The sequence below is a fragment of the Diceros bicornis genome, chromosome 23 (assembly GCF_020826845.1).
Source record: "Diceros bicornis minor isolate mBicDic1 chromosome 23, mDicBic1.mat.cur, whole genome shotgun sequence".
NCBI lineage: Eukaryota > Metazoa > Chordata > Mammalia > Perissodactyla > Rhinocerotidae > Diceros > Diceros bicornis.
In genome coordinates this window covers 19,868,658-19,890,625 of record NC_080762.1, presented here as the reverse complement: position 1 = coordinate 19,890,625, position 21,968 = coordinate 19,868,658, and the positions used below count along the sequence as shown (strand labels likewise).

Genomic DNA, 21,968 nt, shown 5'->3' with positions numbered 1-21,968 from the left:
CAGCTGCAATTGTTAACATTTTAAAGCAAAACAACAACAACAACAACTCTCCTGACCTTGGAAGGTACAGCAGTGTGCCATATTTTCTTACTTTTGGAATAATGCCTGTTGTATCTATTTAAGAACTTTAATAATTCCATAATCTGTTGTTATATTGAACAATTTCTTAAAGCATGTTTATGGGCAGTGAAAAAAAAGAAATCTAGCCGAGTAACATGCTTTTATTTTACTATCACGCATATAAGGAAAGACAAAAATATGTGAATGGTACGCTTTCAATTTGACAGAGCAATCTCACAAGCATTAATGCTATTTAGGAAAAGAGACACATCAATTACTAAGTTGTTACCGGGGCAAATTATCAAGTAAGACAATTAAAGTCACATTTTTTGTAGGTTATTTTTCTATCAAGACAACAATTTCCACAGTCTTCAGAATCTGACAAGACCAAGTTATTCAAATTATATTTCTAAGGATATAGTTTTAACAGAAGCAAGAACAGGTGAAAAGCATTATGAATATTCATTTAAGTCTTTATATCATACAGGAAAGTAAGCTTGCTATTTTTCCAAATGTTCCCAAATGAAAGCAAAATAAAGCCTGTACAGCTCAATTTTCCCAGTAAGCAGAAACAGAAAATAACAGGCTTTTACTAAATACTAGTGAAATAAAGGGCACAGTATTAATCTTCTGCATAAATTAAATCAAATGGAAACAAAAGAGAAAGCACCCAAAGTTGCATTGTTTGTGTTTCTTGAAAGAACTCTTCTCTAGGCAACGTATTTAACACTCCAACCCCCTTCGATTCTCCAATAGAAATCCTGAGTTAAAGTATTTCTCCTCCCATCACCACTGACAGAGAAATAACCCCTTCCTTGAAGGCTCTCTGTCAGCCAGTCTTAAATTTAGGCCCAATTTTTACCTGGCTCATTTTTGCCTGTGGTCTTTAGTTCTGTTTCCCCTTGCTTAGAGAATCCATAACAATCTCTTTAGTTCTTTCATCCACTATGAACTAGATATCACTTTTCATTCCATCTACATCTGCCTCCCTTTAAATCCTCTAGGTGTTATTCAAGTGGGTGGAGGAAAGGGTAGGGAAGAGAACAGACAGAAACAAGAGCTCTGGCAGTCTACTTTATGTCCCTGGAAATAATGAAAAGAGTCAAATTAAACTAAAATGTCTGCTTTTGCACATATTTCTGAGCTATCACTTTTTTTTAAGAGACAGGAGAGAGAGACAAAGTGTACTGCCACCCTGGCACTTAATCATGTTCAGGATGAGGAATGGAGTCACAAAGAGGTACCTAGGTTTTGTGTAAATTCACTCTTTGAGGCTGAGAAGCCTGGTACTTGGAATGGACACCATCCTTACTCTTGCCATGAAGACAAGATCTAACTTGTCACCTCAACCACCTGCTTAACAGTTAGTAGGGTTCCTGGATGACAGGGGGTGGAAGGAAGAGGGGGTAAGGAATAGAGGAGAGGTCTTTTATGTGCTAGCAGGAAACCTGAGTCCACCACCAGTTCTGGAGCTTCTTGTTTACCAGAAACCAGACAGTGGGGCTGACAATGGTCTGGAAGCTGTTCATCCAGTAGGTAGCAGCAGGCAAAACCAGGAGGTGACCACAGTGCAAGAGGTGCAAGAGAGTCCCATAAATCACAAAGACCAAATCGCCCACTGCTGCTCTCCCTTGATATCATTAATGCCCCACAACTGTCCAGAGGCTATATGCCTGCACTGCAAAGTGGGCAGAATGGGCTCCCAGACAAAGCTAGAATTCCAGGTGGTAAGAGCCAAACCAGAGGCCCTGACAGCAAACAGGATCCAAGCAGTGCAGACAAAGGCATGCAATCTACAGCATCATTTGGTTGGCTTAGGATTGGTGGGAATCATGGCCATGCAGCATGTGACAGTAGCACAGAACAGCATGAAGGCCATGTGGAAGTGGAGGAGCATGGCCATGAAGGTCCAATCTTGAGGCTGAAAGAACTGAACGTCCAGAGGAAAAAATGTGGAGAAATGTCAGGGGAAAAAAAAAAAAAGTAGAAGGCATACTCCTTTCTGTTGCCCAAGCACAGGTCCAGCAAGAGGTGGGAGGGGACCTTGTGCGGGAGCATTCCCAAGGGCAAAGTTCAACCAGACTGGAACCCAAAGGGCCTGGGGATCTCCACTGGCTCTCTTATCCGGCGACGTCTGGGTCTGCGCGCTCCTTCCCGCAACAGGTAGTACTGCAGTGGATTTGGCCACAGGTCCTCTTTGATAATCTCAGCAATCCTGTCAGACTCCGGAAGGCTGTGGTCTGAAAACCAGGTGAAGAAACTGCACACGACGTCTTGGTTCCTGCGAATGAAGGACTGGGGTTCACGGCCCTGGCGCCATATGATTGGAGTGGAAAGAGACACCACCCGGCCAGAGGCTCTGACCTCATATTCCTTGACAATCAGCTTGTTTAGGAAGTAGGGGTTTCTTCGAAAGAAGAACTTGAACTTGCAGCCAGTCCTAGGGTGTCTGAGCTCCTTCACCTCCAAATTGGTTACGTATCTTAACATCTCCGCATCCCGGCCCCTAATCAGGGGGGACAACTGGGGGTGGTTCCGAAAGGCTGTGACCCAGAAGCCCGGGATATTCTGAATGATGTAGTTCCTGCGCTCCAGGTAGTGTCGACGCATGCGTCCAAACTTCTGCTCCAGCTGCTGAAAGGCCCTGTCAGCCTGCGCATTCACCGTGTCCAGTTCCAGCTGGATGGCCTCCAGGGGGTTCATGCGGAGACCCACGCCCAGGGGCGGGGGCCCTGCCTCCCCCCGCACCTCCGCCGCCGCTCTGGTTTCCTCCACCATTTCCGTTTCTTCACCTACTGGCCTCTCCTCGACCTCCATCGCCTGCCTCCCTCCGTCCTCCTCCTCCGCTCCTCCCTTCTGCACCACCTCCTCATCCCCTGCTCCCGAGAAGACGGAGCACTTTTCGGTCTTCGCTTCCTCGGCCCTCGCCTCCGCCATCACCTCAGACCCGGACTTCTCTGCGCCACAGGCTTCTAGAGCCTTCTCCCCGCCCGACTCGCGACGCTGACAGCCGTTTTCCAGGCTGCTGTCCGTTGCCACGGACGCAGACGCCGCTTCCAGGCCCTCCGTGGGAGGCGGAGCCTCTTCTTGCCCCGCTGTGGTCGCTACGCAACCGCGATCCGCACCGCCTCGGATCTGGGGGGCATGGCCACAGCCCGCGGGGTCGTGGGGCGCTCCCCCCTCCTGTGCGAGCTGGGGCGGTGGGAGCGCGACGGCCTCCAAGCTCCGCTCCACCGTCTCCGCCATCACCTGCGACGCCTCGGTCTCCTCACGGAGCTTCGGGCTCAGCTGTGGGTCCGGGTCTCCTGAGGCACGGTCGGCAGCAGAGAGGCTGCGGGCGTGGTGGAGAGGCTTCCTCTCCGCCCCGTCCTGGCCGCTTACAGCCAGACCAACAGTTCCTTAGAGGCTGCTTTCCTCACAGAAGCGCAAACCACCGCTCGCACCACCCACTCTCCAGTCTCGCGAGCGTCTCCGTGAGGGTGACGTCAGGGCTGTAGATCTCACCGTACCGCGAGGATTCGCTGTTCCGGGGTTGGGTGCGGCGTTGCCTGCCGCGCGACTGTGTCGTCCTAGTTTTACTCGAATTTAAGCGGGTGGAGGGATCGTTTGACTTACGTAAATAAATGTAGATCGGACTCAGACGGTGAAGGCAGTGAGGACCCTCTCTGCGATGCATCTGGAAACTGCCTCTAGCATGTAAACTGGGTGATTGTAGGGATCACTACTACACTGCCTGCTGTCGTTGTCTGAAAACATGTTTTTCTGGTTTTCAGTATTTTTTTAAGCAAGAAGGTAAATCTATTCCCTGTTACTCCATAATGGCCAGGAGCAAAAATCTCTTTATTTTTTAACTAAGATGAATAGCAAATTGTTTCCCTTTTCTCAAGTAGAAGTGACATGAAAATATCAATTCTAGCCACTAACATTACTGGAAGAAAAAGCTTACTCAGCGGCTTTTTACCACTAAAGTGATGCATCTTATTCCTTGCTAGTCCTAAATTTATAATCCGCATCGAAGAAGAGCTTGTGTTACATGACCTGTGCGGGAATTAGGCCAGGATCGGTTTGCTAAATCTTGCTCCATGGCCCTAAACTGCAGGAAATAGGAAAGCTATTTCCAGCCACATAAATGATTAATCTATTAACGAATTTAGTTCTACAAGGAGGTAGGAAAGGTTGGCTCTAATCTATTCGTGTCAGTCAGCTCATAGAGTTCTTTTAAAAGAGATGTCAGTGTCTGGTTGTTTTAGTTTGTTGACTTATGAGGAAAACTGGTGTTAGAGAGTTACAGGCTTCAGAGAAATACCAGTGGGGGGCCACCTCCCACATTTTTATGAAAAAAGCCAGTTATAGTGGATAACCAAGATGGTCTTGAAGTAGAGAACAAACTTGCAGAATGCCAACGTGCAATGAGTTGACTCAAGGTGTAAAGGAGGCAAACATTTTTTTCTCTGTGCTTTGTTTTGTATGGTAGGCTGAATAATGCCCCCCAAAGATGTTCACGTGGTAATCTTCAGAACCTGTGACTATGTGATCTTACATGGCAAAAGGGAGACCTTGCAAATATGGTTATAGGTTAAGGATCTGGAGATGGGAAGATTATCCTGGATTATCCAGGTGGACTCTATGTAATTATCATGGTTTTTATAAGAAGCAGGCAGGCGTGTCAGTCTGAGAAGATGTGGTGACCAAAGTAGAGGTGAGAAAGAGGGAGAAGAAGAGAGAATTGAAAATGCTGCACTGCTGGCTTTGAAGATGGAGGAAGGAACCAGGATCTAAGGAATAAAAGGCAGCCTCTAGAAGCTAGAAAGGTAAAGAAATAGATTCCCAGGTAGAGCCTCCAAAGGAATGCAGTCCTGCCAACACCTTGATTTCGTGATGTCTAACCTTCAGAACTGTAAGATAATTTGTGTAGGTTTTTTTTTTTTTTCTTTGTGAGGAAGATCAGCCCTGAGCTAACATCCGTGCTAATCCTCCTCTTTTTGCTGGGGAAGACCGGCTCTGAGCTAACATCTATTGCCAATCCTCCTCCTCCTTTTTTTTCCCCTCAAAGCCCCAGGAGATAGTTGTATGTCATAGTTGCACAGACTTCTCGTTGCTGCGTGTGGGAGCCGGCCACAGCATGGCCGGAGAAACGGTGCGTTGGTGCACGCCCAGGATCCGAACCCGGGCCGCCAGTAGTGGAGCTCGCGCACCCAGCCGCTAAGCCACGGGGCCGGCCTGTTTTTTTTTTTTTTTTACATTTTTTTTGTGTGTATGTGTGAGGAAGACCGGCCCTGCACTAACATCCATGCCCATCTTTCTCTACTTTATATGGTACGCTGCCACAGCATGGCTTGACAAGTGGTGCATCAGTCTGTGTCTGGGATCCGAACCTGTGAACCCTGGGCCGCCAAAGCGGAGCATGAGAACTTAACGGATATGCCACCGGGGCGGCCCCTAATTTGTTTAGTTTTAACCTATTAAATTTGTGGTAGTTTGTTACAGAAGCGATAGAAAAGAATAATCCTTGGGTTGAGGTTTGGTTGCATCTATGTGCCTCAGGTTTTTCCTGGCAACAACCCCTTCAACTTGTCCATTGCTTCCTCCGAGGTCCTGCCCAAAAGCTGTGATTTATCATATCTTGAGTCTCTTTTTGGTTATCGAGACCAGAAATATACTTTGGCAATACACAGAAAGACGAAATGAAAGCCAAACCTACCACAAAATGTATCTGAGAAGACTGAACTCTAGGAGGACAAGGTCATGGTTTTGTTTACCCTTCCTTACCTAGTGCCTCACACACTGCCTTGCACAGTGTTGCATAGCTTATCAGAATGTCAAATAAAGGAACAAATTAATAGAATACAGTTTCTCCTGGCAGCAACTTCGTGCTTGCAGAAGTAAGGGGCACACAGGTTGTCGTCACCCTGCTCTCCTCCCTATCTGATACCAGCAAACCAGAGAACTGTCCACTGTCTGCAGTAACGAAGTCATAGTCAGAATGAATTTCTACGTATGCATCAAAGCCTCTGAAAGCATATGAAAACTACAGGGAAGACAATTTTGTTTTACAAATAATTTACATTTGTGTCGTCACAGTGTATGACAAACTCTGAAAGGACCTACATACTTAGGTGAGTTTACATAGCAAAGCCTCCAACTACCAAGACTGTGTTTCCAATTGTCTCCTTTCTGAAGAAGCCAAGGGAATAATTCCAGGCCTTACTTCATTTTTCTCTGCAAAAAATGGATATAGATCCTGTGATGTATGGCTGAAATTACTTCTGTATAGATAAGAGTGAATAATGGAATTTTCCACAATGTCTACTTCTTTCTAATTGCCATGAAATCATCCTCTATCTTGGAACTGGAATAATTTAATTTGGCCTAAAGTGGAAGCTTTTATTACTCTAATATGCCTTCTATTTTTATGCAGAAGACAGTGGCAGGCTTTGACCGTTCCTAGAAGATGTGGCAAAGTCACCACTGTGATGTCCACAAGTGTAATTAATTAGTTCTCTAACTGATGATGTTAGGAAAGACTCCAGTGATAGATGGTGCATGTAAATGTCATCAGGACTCTGGTGAGTGTAATTTCCCCAGAGGTGTGTTGAGATGCTTTGGAGGAATGCTTCCTTCTTGGAAAAGCTGTGATATGGAATATTTGATTGAATATATACAAAAAATGAGGAAAACCTTGACTCTGATATAAAAAAGAAATAAAAGTAATTTATAATACTGTCTTTTAATATGTAAAGGCATTAATTTGCCTACACTATAAGAAATAACAAAGTAGTTGGAAAGTTATACCTGTTGGTACAATCGCCATTGGCTGGAGACTGATACAGGTCGGTTTTACTTGTGGCTCAAATACCCTGAGTAACATTGCTCTTGCTGATGACCAAATCTTGGTTAAGTTCTAGAAAAGAAAAAGGAAAGTTCCCCTTAATGGCCGCGGCTCTGTATTTCTTCTAGCGTAAGAAGTACATTTTCACATTTCTGAAATCAAGAGGCGTCCTTTAAACATGTCAGCCAGGTGTCAGTCAAGACGTCGTTGATATTGTCATTGCCTGAGTGTGTGCAAACTTGGTTGTTGTTACTGATTTCATTTCTGGACAAACTATTTAAAGACCATCTGAATAAGGGATATAACCACTAGTTTTTGTCTGAAAACTTTCCATCAATATCTTTGGAAGGCTCAAAAAAGTGCCAGCATCAAAACTTGCATAATTGGTGTCAGTGGCTTTGAAGAAAATCCTAGACACAAGAATTGAGCACTGTTTTAAGAAATATAGCGTCATCAAAATACTTGATAGCAGGGAGAATAATATTGTTTCACAAAACATGGATATTGACAACTCTGAGTCAACTGTTTCAGAAAATTTTCTGAATATGAAGAAATTTTAGAAATACCTTAACAATTTATTTTGCTTTTCTTTTTCCTTTTATATATGTCGAAATGTGATATTTGATGTTTGTCTAAATAAGTCTAAAAGAGCTCTTTAAATAAAGATAAAATAAAAATTATATGTAAGAATGCATTGTGTCATAGTTTAATTGGCAATGTTTTTTCTTCTTTTTTTCCTGTCTTTCTTGGTGATATTTAAATAATGTTTATGTTTTACAACTGATGACGTCTTAAATTAGATGAAATGCCATAGTTTTCTTCCTAGAAAATTAATTGCGTAGTAAAACAGTGGAAACATATTTTGTTTTTATATGTAAAATGATGTTAAATTCCAGGCTCAGATAAATAAATATAAATGGCTTTTCCCTGTCAGAAGTGGGGCAGTTTTTTGTTGATGAGGATTTCCTGCTCAATGTCTAGCATTCCTGCTCCCACCTAATGAAAGCCAGTGACTACCCCTATTCTTTGTAATAACCAAAACACAGCTGCACAAATTCCTGAGTGCCCTAAGGAAGCCACAGCTCCTGCTGAGAATCTCTCCTTTAAATACTTAATAGGTATGGTATTCCCATCCATTTTCACTAGGGGGAGCAACTGGTCTTTAAGAAAGTAATATGTTTGGTCTATGATGGAAGAACCTTGGAATGGTCTTTCACTATAAATGAAATACTCTTGTAATTTAAATTGAATCATAATCTTTTACCCCACTAAGCTGTAGTTGTTACAAAGTAGTTTTCTCAGACAGGCTTAGGTTTGTTGTGATGAATTCCAGTAATCCAATCAGGCCAAAGTACCTCATATGACCCTACATCCTCCAAAAAAGTCCCTACCTGTGTAGACTGGAGTAATGGACCTGGTTTCAAGCTTGAGTTCTGCCACTTACTGCCTGTTTGACCTGAGCGAGTTACATCATCTCTCTAAGCCTACATAGGTAAAATAGAGATTATAATACATACTTTAAAGGCCTATTAACAAGATGAAATAAAATTTGTGTAAAGCATTTAGCACTATAGGTTTCCAATCAATAGAAGCTGGTAGTATTTTTTGTATTGTTTTATGCTAAAATTTACATACATTAAAATTAAACTTTTGTACAAGGTATAATCAGGTGCTACATTCCATTATAACAGTTAAGTGTCTAGGAGTTCAGAGAAGAAAGACACCCATGTGGATTAGAGTGGTCAGGGAAAGCTTCATGGAAGAAATAAGACTTGACTTGTATCCTGCTCGGAGTAAGAGTTGAATAGTCTGAGACAGGGGTGGGGCATGAGGACGTAGTAATCATACTTGTTCCCTGCTCCAGTTATTTCAACACGCATTCTAGACCTGCACTGTCCCATACGGTAGCTGCTAGCCACATGTGACTATTTAAATTAATTAAAATTTAATATTCAGTTCTTCAGTCATAACCATATTTCAAGTGCTCAGAAGTGACATCTGGCTAGTGACTACTGTACTGCACGTCGTGCAATATTTCATCATGGCAGAAGAGTTGTATTGGACAATGATGTTCTGGACATGTAGTATCTTCAGGTGGTGAAAAAAAAGGGGCTTGCTACAACTAAAATACCATACCATGAAGATAGCAGGCCTATATTTTATAAAGGTGCCAAGGAAAAGAAATTATGTATTAAAATTCATGCTTTCAGTGAGCTTTTTTTTTTTGAGCAAAAATTGTGTGTGTTTATATTGAAAGTAAGTATTCTTACTAGATGTACTTATCTACTGGCTCACGTAATATCAAAAAGATAATCCAAATATGTTTCTTTACTATAAAACTTGTAGATTTAAAGTAATTTAGAAAAGTAAGCCCTTAAGAGAGATGAATGAAGCTAAATGAATCAAATTCAAGAAGTATTGGTTGAAAAATTTGCATAATTATGTGAGTCATTTAGATATCCAATAAAATGTATGCTTGGTGGGACAACCCCCTACTGTATTTTTAGTAAGATGACATAATTTAAAATGTGGGCCGGCCCGAGGCATTGTGATTAAATTCCCATGTTCCGATTCGGCCGTCTGGGGTTTGCCAGTTTTGATACTGGGCGCAGACCTACTCACTGCTCATCAAACCATGCTGAGGCAGCATCCCATATGGAAGAACTACAACTGTACATCTATGATGTACAGCTATGTACTGGGGCTTTGGGGAGTAAAAACAGAAAAAAAAAATGGAAGATTGGCAACAGATGTTAGCACAGGGCCAACCTTCCTCAAAAAAAAAATTCATCTTATTAAAAAAAATTTAAAATAAGAAACTAATGTATGTGAAACAATTAATGAACATAATTACATAGATTTTTGAAAGTCACTATGAATCATAGTGATTTGTTTGGTACAATACCATAAATTGACAGTCAAGCCATTTAGTAAACATGACTTTTATGTTTGAAAACATCTCAAAATCCTAAGGTTAAGAAATTTCATACAAGGTAAAATATTTCTTTGCATTTTCTAGATAAACCCTTTAAACATTGTTTCCATGAATTTGTGTTGTTGCTGTTCATTAGAACTCCAGAAATCATATGTTATCTTACAAAAATATCAGAAATTGTTTTTGGGGAATAGTCCCATGGTCAAAGAACCTTTTTAGAACAACCAGACTTTCATGATAGAAAACGGCCTACTTGTTTTAAAGCAATTTTTGTCAAAGTCATTTACTACTTTACATTTTATTAATTTAATAAAAATTAATTCAATATGAAAAGTTCATATTATAATATCTAACTTGATACTTTGGTTGTCATAATACTTTATTCGTTAGCTGAGAACTTTCACAATAACCAGGGAACTTGAGGGCTGTTGTCTCTTGCCTGATAACTTCTCTTTCCAGTGTTTGTATCTTTAGTGCCTGGTACCCGGAGGATCTTTATGCAGTGTTGGTTACATTGGTTGAATGATTCCACACTGAAGGCTAACTTAGCTAACTTAGCCACTGAAGGCTAAGTTAGCTGTAATATATTACAGCTAACTTAGCTGTAATATATTAATCTAAACAGAACATATGGCTTTTAGGAGACAATTTCCCTCAGTGGAAGCATTTATTAAATGTGGGACAGATTTAAGAAACAATCCCTCCTGCTACTGCAGATATTTCTAATTTAATAGCATTTCCAGATTCTCAGGCTTGGGGTTCAGAGATTTCATTTGCTGATGAATGAACTCAAGGATAAAAGAGCTCTAGACAATAAATATTTCATTAGTTGTTACTGTTTTATACTCAGGAGGAAGTTTGGAAAATCAAGGTTTGTTATCAGGAAATACATAAAGTCCAATTGGAAATAATTCTTTCTAACTCATCCTGAGAAGAGAGAGGCAAACTACATTCTTCTTCCCACTTAGCATATCATCTGCACATATGTAGTCTCTCATTATTGGAAACATTTCCCTGATTCCAAAAACTGGAACAGATCATCTTAACTTCATTCTTCTCTCCCGAAAGAGAAAGTTTTGCCAGTTCAACTCCAGTGAAAATGGTAAATGCTGATCCTAGAACTGTGTTACTAATACAAAAAAGTAAACAGAGCACCCAATCTAAATTTGCTTGATTTCTCTTTTTTGTGTGTGAGGAAGATCAGCCCTGAGCTAACATCCATGCTAATCCTCCTCTTTTTGCTGAGCCAGGCAGACTGGCTCTGAGCTAACATCTATTGCCAATCCTCCTCCTTTTTGTTTTTCCCCAAAGCCCCAGTAGATAGTTGTATTTCATAGTTGCACATCCTTCTAGTTGCTATATGTGGGACACGGCCTCAGCATGGCCGGAGAAGCAGTGCGTCGGTGTGCGCACGGGATCCGAACCCGGGCAGCCAGTAGCGGAGCGCGCACTTAACGGCTAAGCCACGGGGCGGCCCTGCTTGATTTTCTAGCCACCATTCTGCTCTGCAATGTCATCTGTAGCACAGTAGACTGGAGGCACAGACTGGAGACCTGCCATTCTATCTGTTCTTTCCAAATTCTATAAAGTCAAGACATATTTGTTGGTGTTTACTACATGCAGGACACAGAGCTAAGTGATGGAATTCAAAGATCTGAAAGGCACGGACTTTCTTCATTTATGACATTGTGGAGAAGACAGATAAATAATTATAATACCAGATGACAAATGCAGCAAGAGAGATGTGAGCAAAGGGCTGTGGATGCACAGAACAGGAAGTTTGTATTCCTATAATTGAAAAGAGAGCTGGCTAAGAATGTACAAAGGAGATAATTTCGAGATGAGTTCTAATAGAAAAATAGGATTATAACAGGAAAAGAGAGAGAGAGAGAATTTCAGACTGATGAAATAACTTGATCAAAGACTCAGACACAAGTAGGAGCCCAGACAGCTTGAGGAATGTCTGAAAGATAGGGCAATTAGTGGGAGGTGATGGTTAGGTAGAATGGAGTCTGATGGCTGAGGGCCTTTTACGTGTGTGTGTGTGTGTGTGTGTGTGTGTGTGTGTAACATATATTATTATACATAATTATAATATATATGCATTTTTAAATCCTGTGAGTATTAGAGGATATTGAAATGTTTTAAAAAGGGAACTGACATGGATTGTGTCAGAAAATAACATTAACTATCATATGGAAAATGGCTTGAAGTTTGTACACTTAAAGGCTGAGATGTCAGTTGTGAAGTGTTGTAATAATTCAGGCAAGGATTGAAGATATCTTTAGAAATGTGGTAGAGGGGCCAGCTCGGTGGCATAGCAGTTAGGTTTGCGCACTCCACTTCGGCGGCCTGGGGTTTCCACGTTTGGATCCTGGGTGCAAACCTACACACCATTCATCAAGCCATGCTGAGGTGGTGTTCCACATAGAGCAACTGGAAGGATGTACAACTATGACATACAACTATCTACTGGGGCTTTGGGGAGAAAAAAGGAACCACAAAAAAAGGAAGATTGGCAACAGATGTTAGCTGAGAGTAAATCTTCCTCAAAGAAAAAAAAAGGGGGCTGGCCCCGTGGCTTAGCGGTTAAGTGCGCGCGCTCTGCTGCTGGCGGCCGGGGCCGGATCCCGGGCGTGCAACGACGCACCGCTTCTCCGGCCATGCTGAGGCCACGTCCCACATGCAGCAACCAGAAGAATGTGCAGCTATGACATACAACTATCTACTGGGGCTTTGGGGGGAAAAAATAAATAAATAAAATCTTAAAAAAAAAAGAATGGATTTCTCACTTAAAAAAAAAAGAAATGTGGTAATGACAGAACCGAATATTTCAGAGAAATAATAAAGGAACTGATTGAAAGACTAGATATGAAGGTGGGCAAGGAGTTAAAGAAGAGTGATTTGTTTTAGTTTGGACAACAGGGATGGGTGGAAATGTGAGTGAGTTATGGAACATAGGAAGAGGCTCAGGTTACGCCAGGAGAGGAGAAATCACAAGTTCAGTTACAGACAGGAGTGTCATTGTGAATCTGGAGCAGCCCATTGGAGATACTGGAAGATAGATTCGGGTATTTGTAGGTCAGAAGAGCGCAGTTTACAGACAGATTTGGAAGTCGTTAGTGAATAGGTGATAGTGGAAACTATGAGAGTGGATGAGAATGCCAGAAAGACATATAGAAGGAGAAAAAAGGAGAGCAAAAAATAGAACTCTGTGGAACACCAACATAAAAGAGACAGGTGATGTGGGACAAGCAGAGGAAATTGAAAAATAGTCTTTAGAGGTAGGAGAAGAACCAGAAGAGAGTATTGTCCTAGAAGGTAAGAGAGGAATGGCCTTCAGGGAGCTAGGGTTCAGGGAATGCAGCCGTGTTGAGTGAGATGAAGACTGGGAAGAGAAGTTCCTGAATTGGGCTGTTCTGCGGGCATGGGTGACTTTAGCGTGAGCAATTTCAGAAGAGTGGAGGGACAGAAGGGTTACAGAGTTGAGGAATGAATGAGAAACAAAGAAATTATAGACAGCGTGTGAGGTCAGCACTTTCATAATTGGCAGTTCAGAAAAGGAGAAAGACTAGGTGATAGATTCAGGGAGACATTGGGTTGAAGGAAGAGAGTTTGTAAGGAGAAGTGGGGTGGAGGAAAGTTCTAATTGTATACGTAAATTAAAGTAAGGATAGACCAGAAATCTTAAAGAGTTTAGTCTGCCATAACAAAGTACCATAGACTGGGTGGCTTATAAACAGCAGAAATTTATTTCTTATAGTTCTAGAAGTTGGAAGTCTGAGATCAGATTGGTCTGATCTAAGGTGGTTGAGTTCAGTGAGAGCCTTCTTCCCATATGCAGACTGTTGACTTCTTATATCCTCATATGGTGGAAGGAGGGCAACAGAGTTCTCTGGCGTCCCTGGAATAAGGGCACTAATTCCATTCATAAAGTCTCCACCCTCATGACCTAATCACTTCCCAAAGGCTCCACCTCCTAATACCATCACATTGGGAGTTAAGATTTCAAAGTATGAATTTTAGGGGAACACAAATATTCAGTCCATTGCCCAAGGCAAAAAAATTGGAAACAAACAAAATGTCAGTAGAAGAAAGGTTGGATAAATTATGGCATGTTCAAACAACTGAATATTACATAATCTTTGAAAAAGAATAAAATGGATCTAAAGTAGTGACCTGGAAAAGTATCCATGTTAAATTAAAAGATATAAAAGAACATTGCAGATCAATAAGTATATCATAATTTTATTGTAATAAATAATATAAATTGATACTCATATATCTGTATAAACATGAAAAATATTTGGCAAGGATGTGTCCCCAGTTGCCAACAGTGGTCGTCTCCTTGGAAATGGGGATCAGAAAAAGGAAGAGGGCTTTAACTTCTGGCTTCCTACAATTTTAATGAGAGGTGGTGACATTAGAATGACTTTTACACTTTGAATTTAAAATATCTTTCAAGCTAACATTAAAGAAAACCCTCTCATACAATGATGAAATAATTTAACTTTATATGATCAAATACAGAATTTACTATTCATTCAAAAGAAGAAAACAACATAAGCTAACACATTGCTTTGATAACTTTTTGGACTGGTATTTAAAGGCTGAAGCAAAAACACTTGCTCAAAATGTGATAGTGAGTTCAAGGTGAATGAAGGATTTTTTTTCTTTTTTTTGCTTAAATCTGGGAGATGAGACCAATATTAGGTTAAAGAGTAATTTAAAACAGCTGAAACTCAGTGAGAAACTTAATTTATTGAGGTGAACCTCTGTATTATGGAGTATTGGTTGCCTTAAAAAATGAGCCAGAAGAGACCTTGGTGATTTGGTAGTATTACTTTTATTTAAAGTGTATTTAAATACATATATATATATATATATCTGTATTGTCAGTGTTCTACAGAGAAACAGAAACAACCGGAAGTAGATATAGGTATAGAAATAGGGATAGTGATATATAGAGAGATTTATTATGAGGAATTGGCTCATGTGATTATGGAGGCTGAGAAATCCCATGATCTGCCATCTGCAAGCTGGAGACCCAGGAAAGTCAGTGGTGTAATTCATCCTGAGTCCAAAGGCCTGAGAATCACGGGAGCAGATGGTGTAAATCCCAATCCAAGGGTAGGAGAAGAGGAGATGAGATGTCCCAGCTCAAACATGCGGAAGGAAAAGAGGAGCAAATTCCTCCTTCCTCCACCTTTTGTTCTATTTAGGCCCTCAACAGATTGAATTTAAAACATTGGGCAGGGCAACTACTTTACTGAGTCCACAAATTCAAATGCTAATCTCACCCAGAAATACCCTCACAGACACACCCAGATATAATGTTTAATCTGGTCACCCCAGTCAAGTTGACACGAAATTAACCACCACAATATACCAGTTAGTAATTAATGAATAGTTAATAAATCTATCTATTTTTTTTTATAAAAAGTTATTTTGTAGGGATGGCTTAGAAGCAGGATGCTGGAGTTAGCAAAAAACACAGCTAGCTTCCAAGTTAAAAATAGTTTATTTATTAGAATTTCATTGGAGGAATTTCATTTCATTTCATAGAATTTCACTGTGTTTATTTTTTCCTATTTAAATTCAATTTCCTTTGAAATAGAAAGGGTCCTATATTCATACATTAGTTTAAGTAACTTAAATATCTGTAAACCAACCTTCTTAGATTGAACTTTGGGGTCTAGATGTATTAATGGAAGTGTCAGGGAAGATGGGATAGTCCTGAACAGGGGACTTGAAAATTCAAGGGTACAAGGACTCTTGGAATGGAGAGTAGATAGGAGAAGTATTCGTAAAGGGAGCAAAATGGTGTCAGAGAAAAGCCTTGTGAGCTGATACCTGAGTCCATGGTGTCAGAGGTAGTTTAGGAAGTCAGAACCTCAGTCCAGAGTCTCTTCGTCCAGTCTTTGGCTCTTTCTTGAGGCCAAAAGGGAGAATACAAGGAAAAAGAGGATACATGAGCATAACAAGTCCCTCCCGCAATCTCCTTTCGTGGACCTTTATTACCAATTCCCAGTGCAGAACAAAATAATATATGTAGAACATACCCTCTCAGAACCCTAAGGTATGTTGAAATGAATAGAATATTCACCAACTACCTATTGGGCACTTCCTATAGTAAGTAAGTGTTGAGGATTCCAGGATAAAGATACTGTTTTTGCCCTGAGAGATTGTCTAGAGGGACGGAGGATGATTTGGAAATAAATCATTACACTGCAGTTTGAAAAGGGCAAGGTTAGGCATATTTTACCAAGTACAATCTGAGCACTGAGCACAGAAAAAAAGACCTAGTGAGAGCCTGGTGGTGGTGGGGGTTGCAGAGAGTGTCATAGAAAGGGTACATTTGAGCTGGGACTTGAAGGAAGCAGAAGGGTACGAGAGGAAAGGATGGGAGATAGGCTTAGGGAACAGCCTAGGCAAAGGCAGAGAGGAGGGAGAAAGCTGGCTTGTGTGATAAGTATAGACAAAATGGGGTGGCCCGGGGGTGGGGGAGAAGGGGCAGGAAAGCAGAGGGAAGAAAGCTGGGATGTAGGCTAGGCTGTATTTGAAGGGCTTTGAGGCTCACTGTGGAGTATTGTGTTCTGCCATTAGTGTCCTACTGAAGTCTGACAGTGTGTATTTATTTTTTCCTATTTAAAATTTGCTGACTGTATCGTGAACATTTTAAAATTTCAGGGTCTTTGTATAAGATGAGATGTGATCTAACAACTAAATTAACCAACATGTAGCTCAGGAAAGCAAGAACCACAATACAGAAAATAAAATATAACTATTTTAGTATGTGCTAAATGTTATGTACCTAGAAGGGAATATAGTTTTGAACAAAACATGCCAAATCCCTGTCCATAAAAATGACAATAAAAAAGAAAATGTATAAAAAGATAAATTAGGGGACTAATAACTGCTCTTAAGAAAGTCAATTAAAAGAGTGATGGGGGCTAAATAGTAAGAGGAGGCGTTTGTGTGGAGGTGATATTTGAATTAGACCAGAATGGTGATAAGGGGATCCACTGGGAAAAGCATTATAAACAGAAGGAACAAAAGAGCCAAGACTCTGAGACAAGTCTAATCAACAACAAGAAGAGTAGGTGGCTGAGCAGTGACCAAGTCTTGTTCAGGAGGTGAGGTCAGAGAGATGGGGGAGTCAGATCATGTCAGGCTTTGAAGGCTATAAGGAAGCTGGATTCTATTCTAGTAATGAGAATCTGGTTTTGGTGGAGTGAGGGTGACATAATTGGATTCACGCTTTTGAAAAGTCATTTGGGCTATTTTGTGGGGATGTGGTGAGGAGGAAAAGTGGAGGCAAGGAAGCCAATGAATCCTTTAGCCATTCAGGGAAGAGTCACTATTGGCTTGGACTAGGGTTGTCACTGTAGAAATTATGAGGTACAAGGTACAAGGTACCTTGGGATGGATATACTTTAGATAGGCAAATTGCCAGGCAAGAATGCCAGGGATTTGAAGGATAAACATCCTAGCTTCCTCACCTTTCTGGTGGAGAACAACTCCGATGCATGTTCTACACAGTCTCCCAAAGGTCCCAATGACCTCTGGTCCCACCTGCTCTCATCAGTAACCTGCTCATCATCACCCCTATACTGGCTTCCTTCCTTCCTTCTCTTTCCCCAGTCCCCTACTAGTGTCTCTTAGGATCAACTCCTAAATAAACTACTTGCACCCCAATCCCTGACCCAAGGTCGGCTCCTGGGGGAACTCAGTTTAAGATGCTAATTTTAGTAAATTCTAAATAACTAGTTAATGGGGACTACAATGAGGACCTTCAATAGGTAATATTTTTAGGATTATTGATTTGTTACATATACTTCAAGATGACAAAACTGCATTTTCACCTCAAGTATATTCTCCCCTCTACTTTCAAGGTTGTTTTTATGAATTTTCTTAGGGTAAATTATCTGGACCATTTTCAGCAAATTCATTTTTTGTCAAACCAGGGAAAAGTTAATTTGGAGGAAGAGATGGAGTTGCTCTAGCACCTCTTGGCGTCATAAGGCACCATCTACCACCACAATGGAGCTCTCTGGAATTTAGTTGTGATCTGTAATCACCAGGCTCTTAATGAATTCTTGCTAAACTGTTGTCACGGGAATTGGGTTAAGAGTTCAGACATGGTGATTGATGATCCTGGTTTGCCTGGGACTAAGAGGTTTTCTTGGCCTGGAAATTCAGTGTTAAAACTGGTTTGTCCCAGGTAAATCTGAATCATTGGTGACTTTATCAAAGTTTAGGCCCTGGAGTAAGAAGTATTTGAGTTCTAATTCCTGATTTGTGATTTATTGGCTTGGTGATCATGGACAAATTGCTTAACCTTTCTATTCCCTCATTTCTTATCTGTGAAGTACAGTTGATGCTAATACCAAATTTATAAATCTATTGTGAAGATTAAATGAGGCTATGCACATGTGGTAGACAGAATAATGGCCCCCCAAAGACATTCACGTCCTAATCCTTGGAACTGTGAGTATATTATGTTACATGGCAAAAAGGAATTAAGGTTACAGATGGAATAAAGATTGCTAATCAGCTGACCTTGAGATAGGGAGATTTTCCTGGATTATCTGTGTGGACCTAATGTAATCATAGGGTCCTTTAAAATAGAAGAAAGAAGCAGAAGAGGAGGTCAGAGTGATGCAATGTGAGAAGAACTTCACCAGCATTGCTGGCTTTGAAGAAGGAGGAAAGGGCCACTAGCCAAGAAATGTGGACAACTTCTGAAGCTGGAAAGGGCAAGGAAATGGATTCTCCCCTAGAAGTTCCGGAAAGGAATACAGCCTTGTTGATAACTTAAGTTTAGCTCAGCGAAATGCATTTTGGACTTTTGATCTCCAGAACTGTAAGATATTAAATTTGTATTGTTCTAAACTACTAAGTTTGTGGCCATTTGTTACAGCAACTATAGAAAGCTAAACATGTATAGCATTGAATACATTTCCTGACATACAGAGTTCATGCAATACTGTCAGCTAACTCAGTTCCAGTGTTGAGACTCAACAGGAAACATTTGACTTTTTGGCATTTTGGGAGCAGGCCAAGGGAAGAGGAGCCAGCCTCTCCTGTTGTATCTATTCATTAAAATTCTTCTCAATCATTAACCCCTGAATAAAATATTTTTTGGATAGCTCAGGCTAGATAAATTATCTTTTTCCTTTGAAGCTTTAAGTGTTATCTATATATCTATTATGATTACTTGCTTTGTTTTACTTTGTTTTGAGTTATTTGTGAATTTATTTTACTTATCCTCCTTAGTTTGGAAACAAGTTAAACATGAGGATAATTTTTACTAGCTTTTCTATTCCCAGGATGGTATCAATTTGCATAAAATACATAATAAGTGTTAAGTATTATTAAGTAACAAATATGGGAAAAAAGGAAGTGAAGGCAAGCAGTTTTAATGTGACCTAAAAATTCCACAGTCATATCCGCTCACATGCCAATGGCAAAACCTGGTTTGCAAGGGAGGCAGAGAGAAATTAGTCTCTAGCTAATGTGGTTTTGTACTCATCTAAAATTCCTGGAGGAAGAAGGGAAGACTGAATATTGAGGAACAATTAGCAGTTTCTCCTTCTACTGGTTTTAAGAATAATTTGAGCCAATTAGAAGTTATCTATAATTATGGATTTAGAAGCTATTAGGGAACAAAATGTCCCAAAGGCATGATAAACTAGAAATGTAGGTAAACTCTCTCATCCTGAAAGGCTTCTTGAATTAAAAAAGCTATTCCTTGACTTTGAGTTTCATAGAATTTGAGCTCATAAGTCTTACATTTATTATAACTAAAATATATTTGGCTATCCTGGGCCAAAATTTTCAAGAGTATAAGCCAGGTTAGGTCATTTTTGTCGAGTCTGCCCTTCAGAACTTCCTCATTTTTGAATTTTCTGGCTTTAATGGCAAACAGAATGAGGAAGAAAAAAAGCAAAAGAAATGTGTGCCACATTTGTGGGTAGTGGAAAGAGTTGGTAGAGGTAAGTACAGAGTCCTCAGTGTAGTTACAAATATATATTAACTGAGTTCTGGATGGATTTTTGACATATAATTGGTTGGACCATTAAGGATTTTGGGGAAGAAGAAACAAAATGCTAAACTGATTTAATCTTCTGGGGATGTTGTCATTTTTACTTGGGACTTTTCTCCGATGTTATATCTTTTAGCTAATGTAGCAGCCAGCATGTATTTAAGTTACTTTAAAATGTGGGTGGGTTACTTCCTTTTTCCTAAATGAGTCAGAAGACGTTATAAGCAGAGAGGACATGCTTTAAAAATATATACATCTAAATAGATATACATTAGGGATAGAGATAGGGATAGGTATAGAAACAGAGAGAGAGAGAGACAGAGACAGAGACTGAGACAGAGATAAAAATAGAGATGAGGGAGGTTCTTCTCACTCAACTTGTACCAAATAGAATCTCCAAAACTTGAACAAAACTCCTCATGACTTTTTTTTTCTCACCTAAGATGGCCAAGATAATCTTTCAGTGCACGTCTTTAACAATTATTAATGTTGAAATGGATAATTCCACAATATACTGTGAATTGAAGTTGAGAAAGTAAAATTAATACAGCCTAAAGGAAAGTTACTTAACACTGTTTTCTGGGATTGCCAGTGTTTTGGCAATGGGTGGCTGTGGGCAAGGATAATGTGGAGCATTAGATAGAAATATAGTTGTGGAATTTTCATAAACTGCTGATCTGCTAATAATTTGCTATGGTTCAAACCATTTTTTTTTCTTTTTTTGTGAGGAAGATCAGCCCTGAACTAACATCCAATGCCAATCCTCCTCTTTTTGCTGAGGAAGATTGTCCCTGGGCTAACATCTGTGCCCATCTTCCTCTACTTTATTTGGGCCGCCGCCACAACATGGCTTGACAAGCCGTGCATCAGTCTGCGCCCAGGATTCGAACCTGTGAACCCCAGGCCACCAAAGCAGAGTGTGCGCACTTAACTTCTACACCCCTGGGCCGGCCACCGAACCATTTTTTTATTTGGCAGTTATTCATAAATCTTAGTCCAGAAAAAAAGTATAAAATTTTCATGTACAGTATTAAGAAAGTAAAGAGAAGACAGACCTTCACACTTTTCGGAAAGAGACTTTATTCAGCGCTAAACTACTAAATTTGTATTTTTGGTGGTTCCTGTAGTCCTTTGGGATCCAAAGTCATAATTAGAGGAACAGTTGGATGTAATAGAGTCACATTTGAATAGTGCGTTTCAAGTAGTACATTTTTGGTGGCTGTTACTATTTTTAGAATACTAAATATTCCTTAATAGTAGAGTACTCATTTCCTACCATATTTGAATATTATTTTCATACAAATGCAAAAATGAAAGAAAAAAAACCCAATTTCAAAAGTACAAGTTCCTTTAACTTCTGAATATATAATTTTATCACTCTTTTTGATAAAATTTCACAGCAATGAGGAGCTGGGAATTTTTAGAATTCAGAGGGACCATGTCTAATATATGGCAATGGCTTAGTATGCTTAATGACATATATTTATCTTATCTTTCCCCTCCTGCTAAAGATTTACTTGGCATAAATGTTTTCTTGACTATTCTGCCTTAGGCTCTCAAGTCTAATGAAGGGATTTTTGGCCTTCTACCGACTTACTAATGCTAGTGTCAAAGAACTATTGTCCTTCCTCCACTCCTCCCACACTTTGAATCTAAGTCCAAAATAAATGAATGGTAACAAGCTTTCTTTACTGCTTTTTAGCGTAGAGTTTTAGTTCACGAAAAGTTCTGTTCAAGAATGAATTCCAGCAGTGTTCCTAACGCCAGCAGGCAGCATAAAAGATTTGGACTATGGAAGTAAGCCAGAGTAAATTCTACTCTATTTGAGTGAAGTCATTTATATATGATAACATATGATTTTGATTCTTAATGCAAACTTCATGGCCATCTCTTCTTAAGAGTTTACATGATGAGCATTTATGGACAACAAACTTAAAGGTGAAATTATGCTGTGATTTTTGTTCAGATACTATTCAAACACATAATATGTAGCAAGCTCCTAAGAGAGAGAGCATTCTTTGGTTGTAGAACGGTGATTGGTCTACTGAGGTAGTCAGGCTGAAAGGTTTTGGAGTGAGTGTATGGGCAAGCATAAA

At 40.2% G+C, this 21,968-nt stretch overlaps 1 protein-coding gene across 1 annotated transcript in view; it reads right to left on the bottom strand.

The window, feature by feature from the left end:
• Nucleotides 1-203: 203 nt before the first annotated feature.
• The window catches only part of TSPYL1 (TSPY like 1), a 61,613-nt gene continuing 39,848 nt past the window's right edge, over nt 204-21,968 (bottom strand). The window contains exon 2 of the mRNA XM_058566168.1: nt 204-3,458. Coding sequence (XP_058422151.1) covers nt 2,134-3,458 — 1,325 coding nt within the window. The 3' untranslated portion in view covers nt 204-2,133. The remainder of the gene's footprint in view (nt 3,459-21,968) is intronic.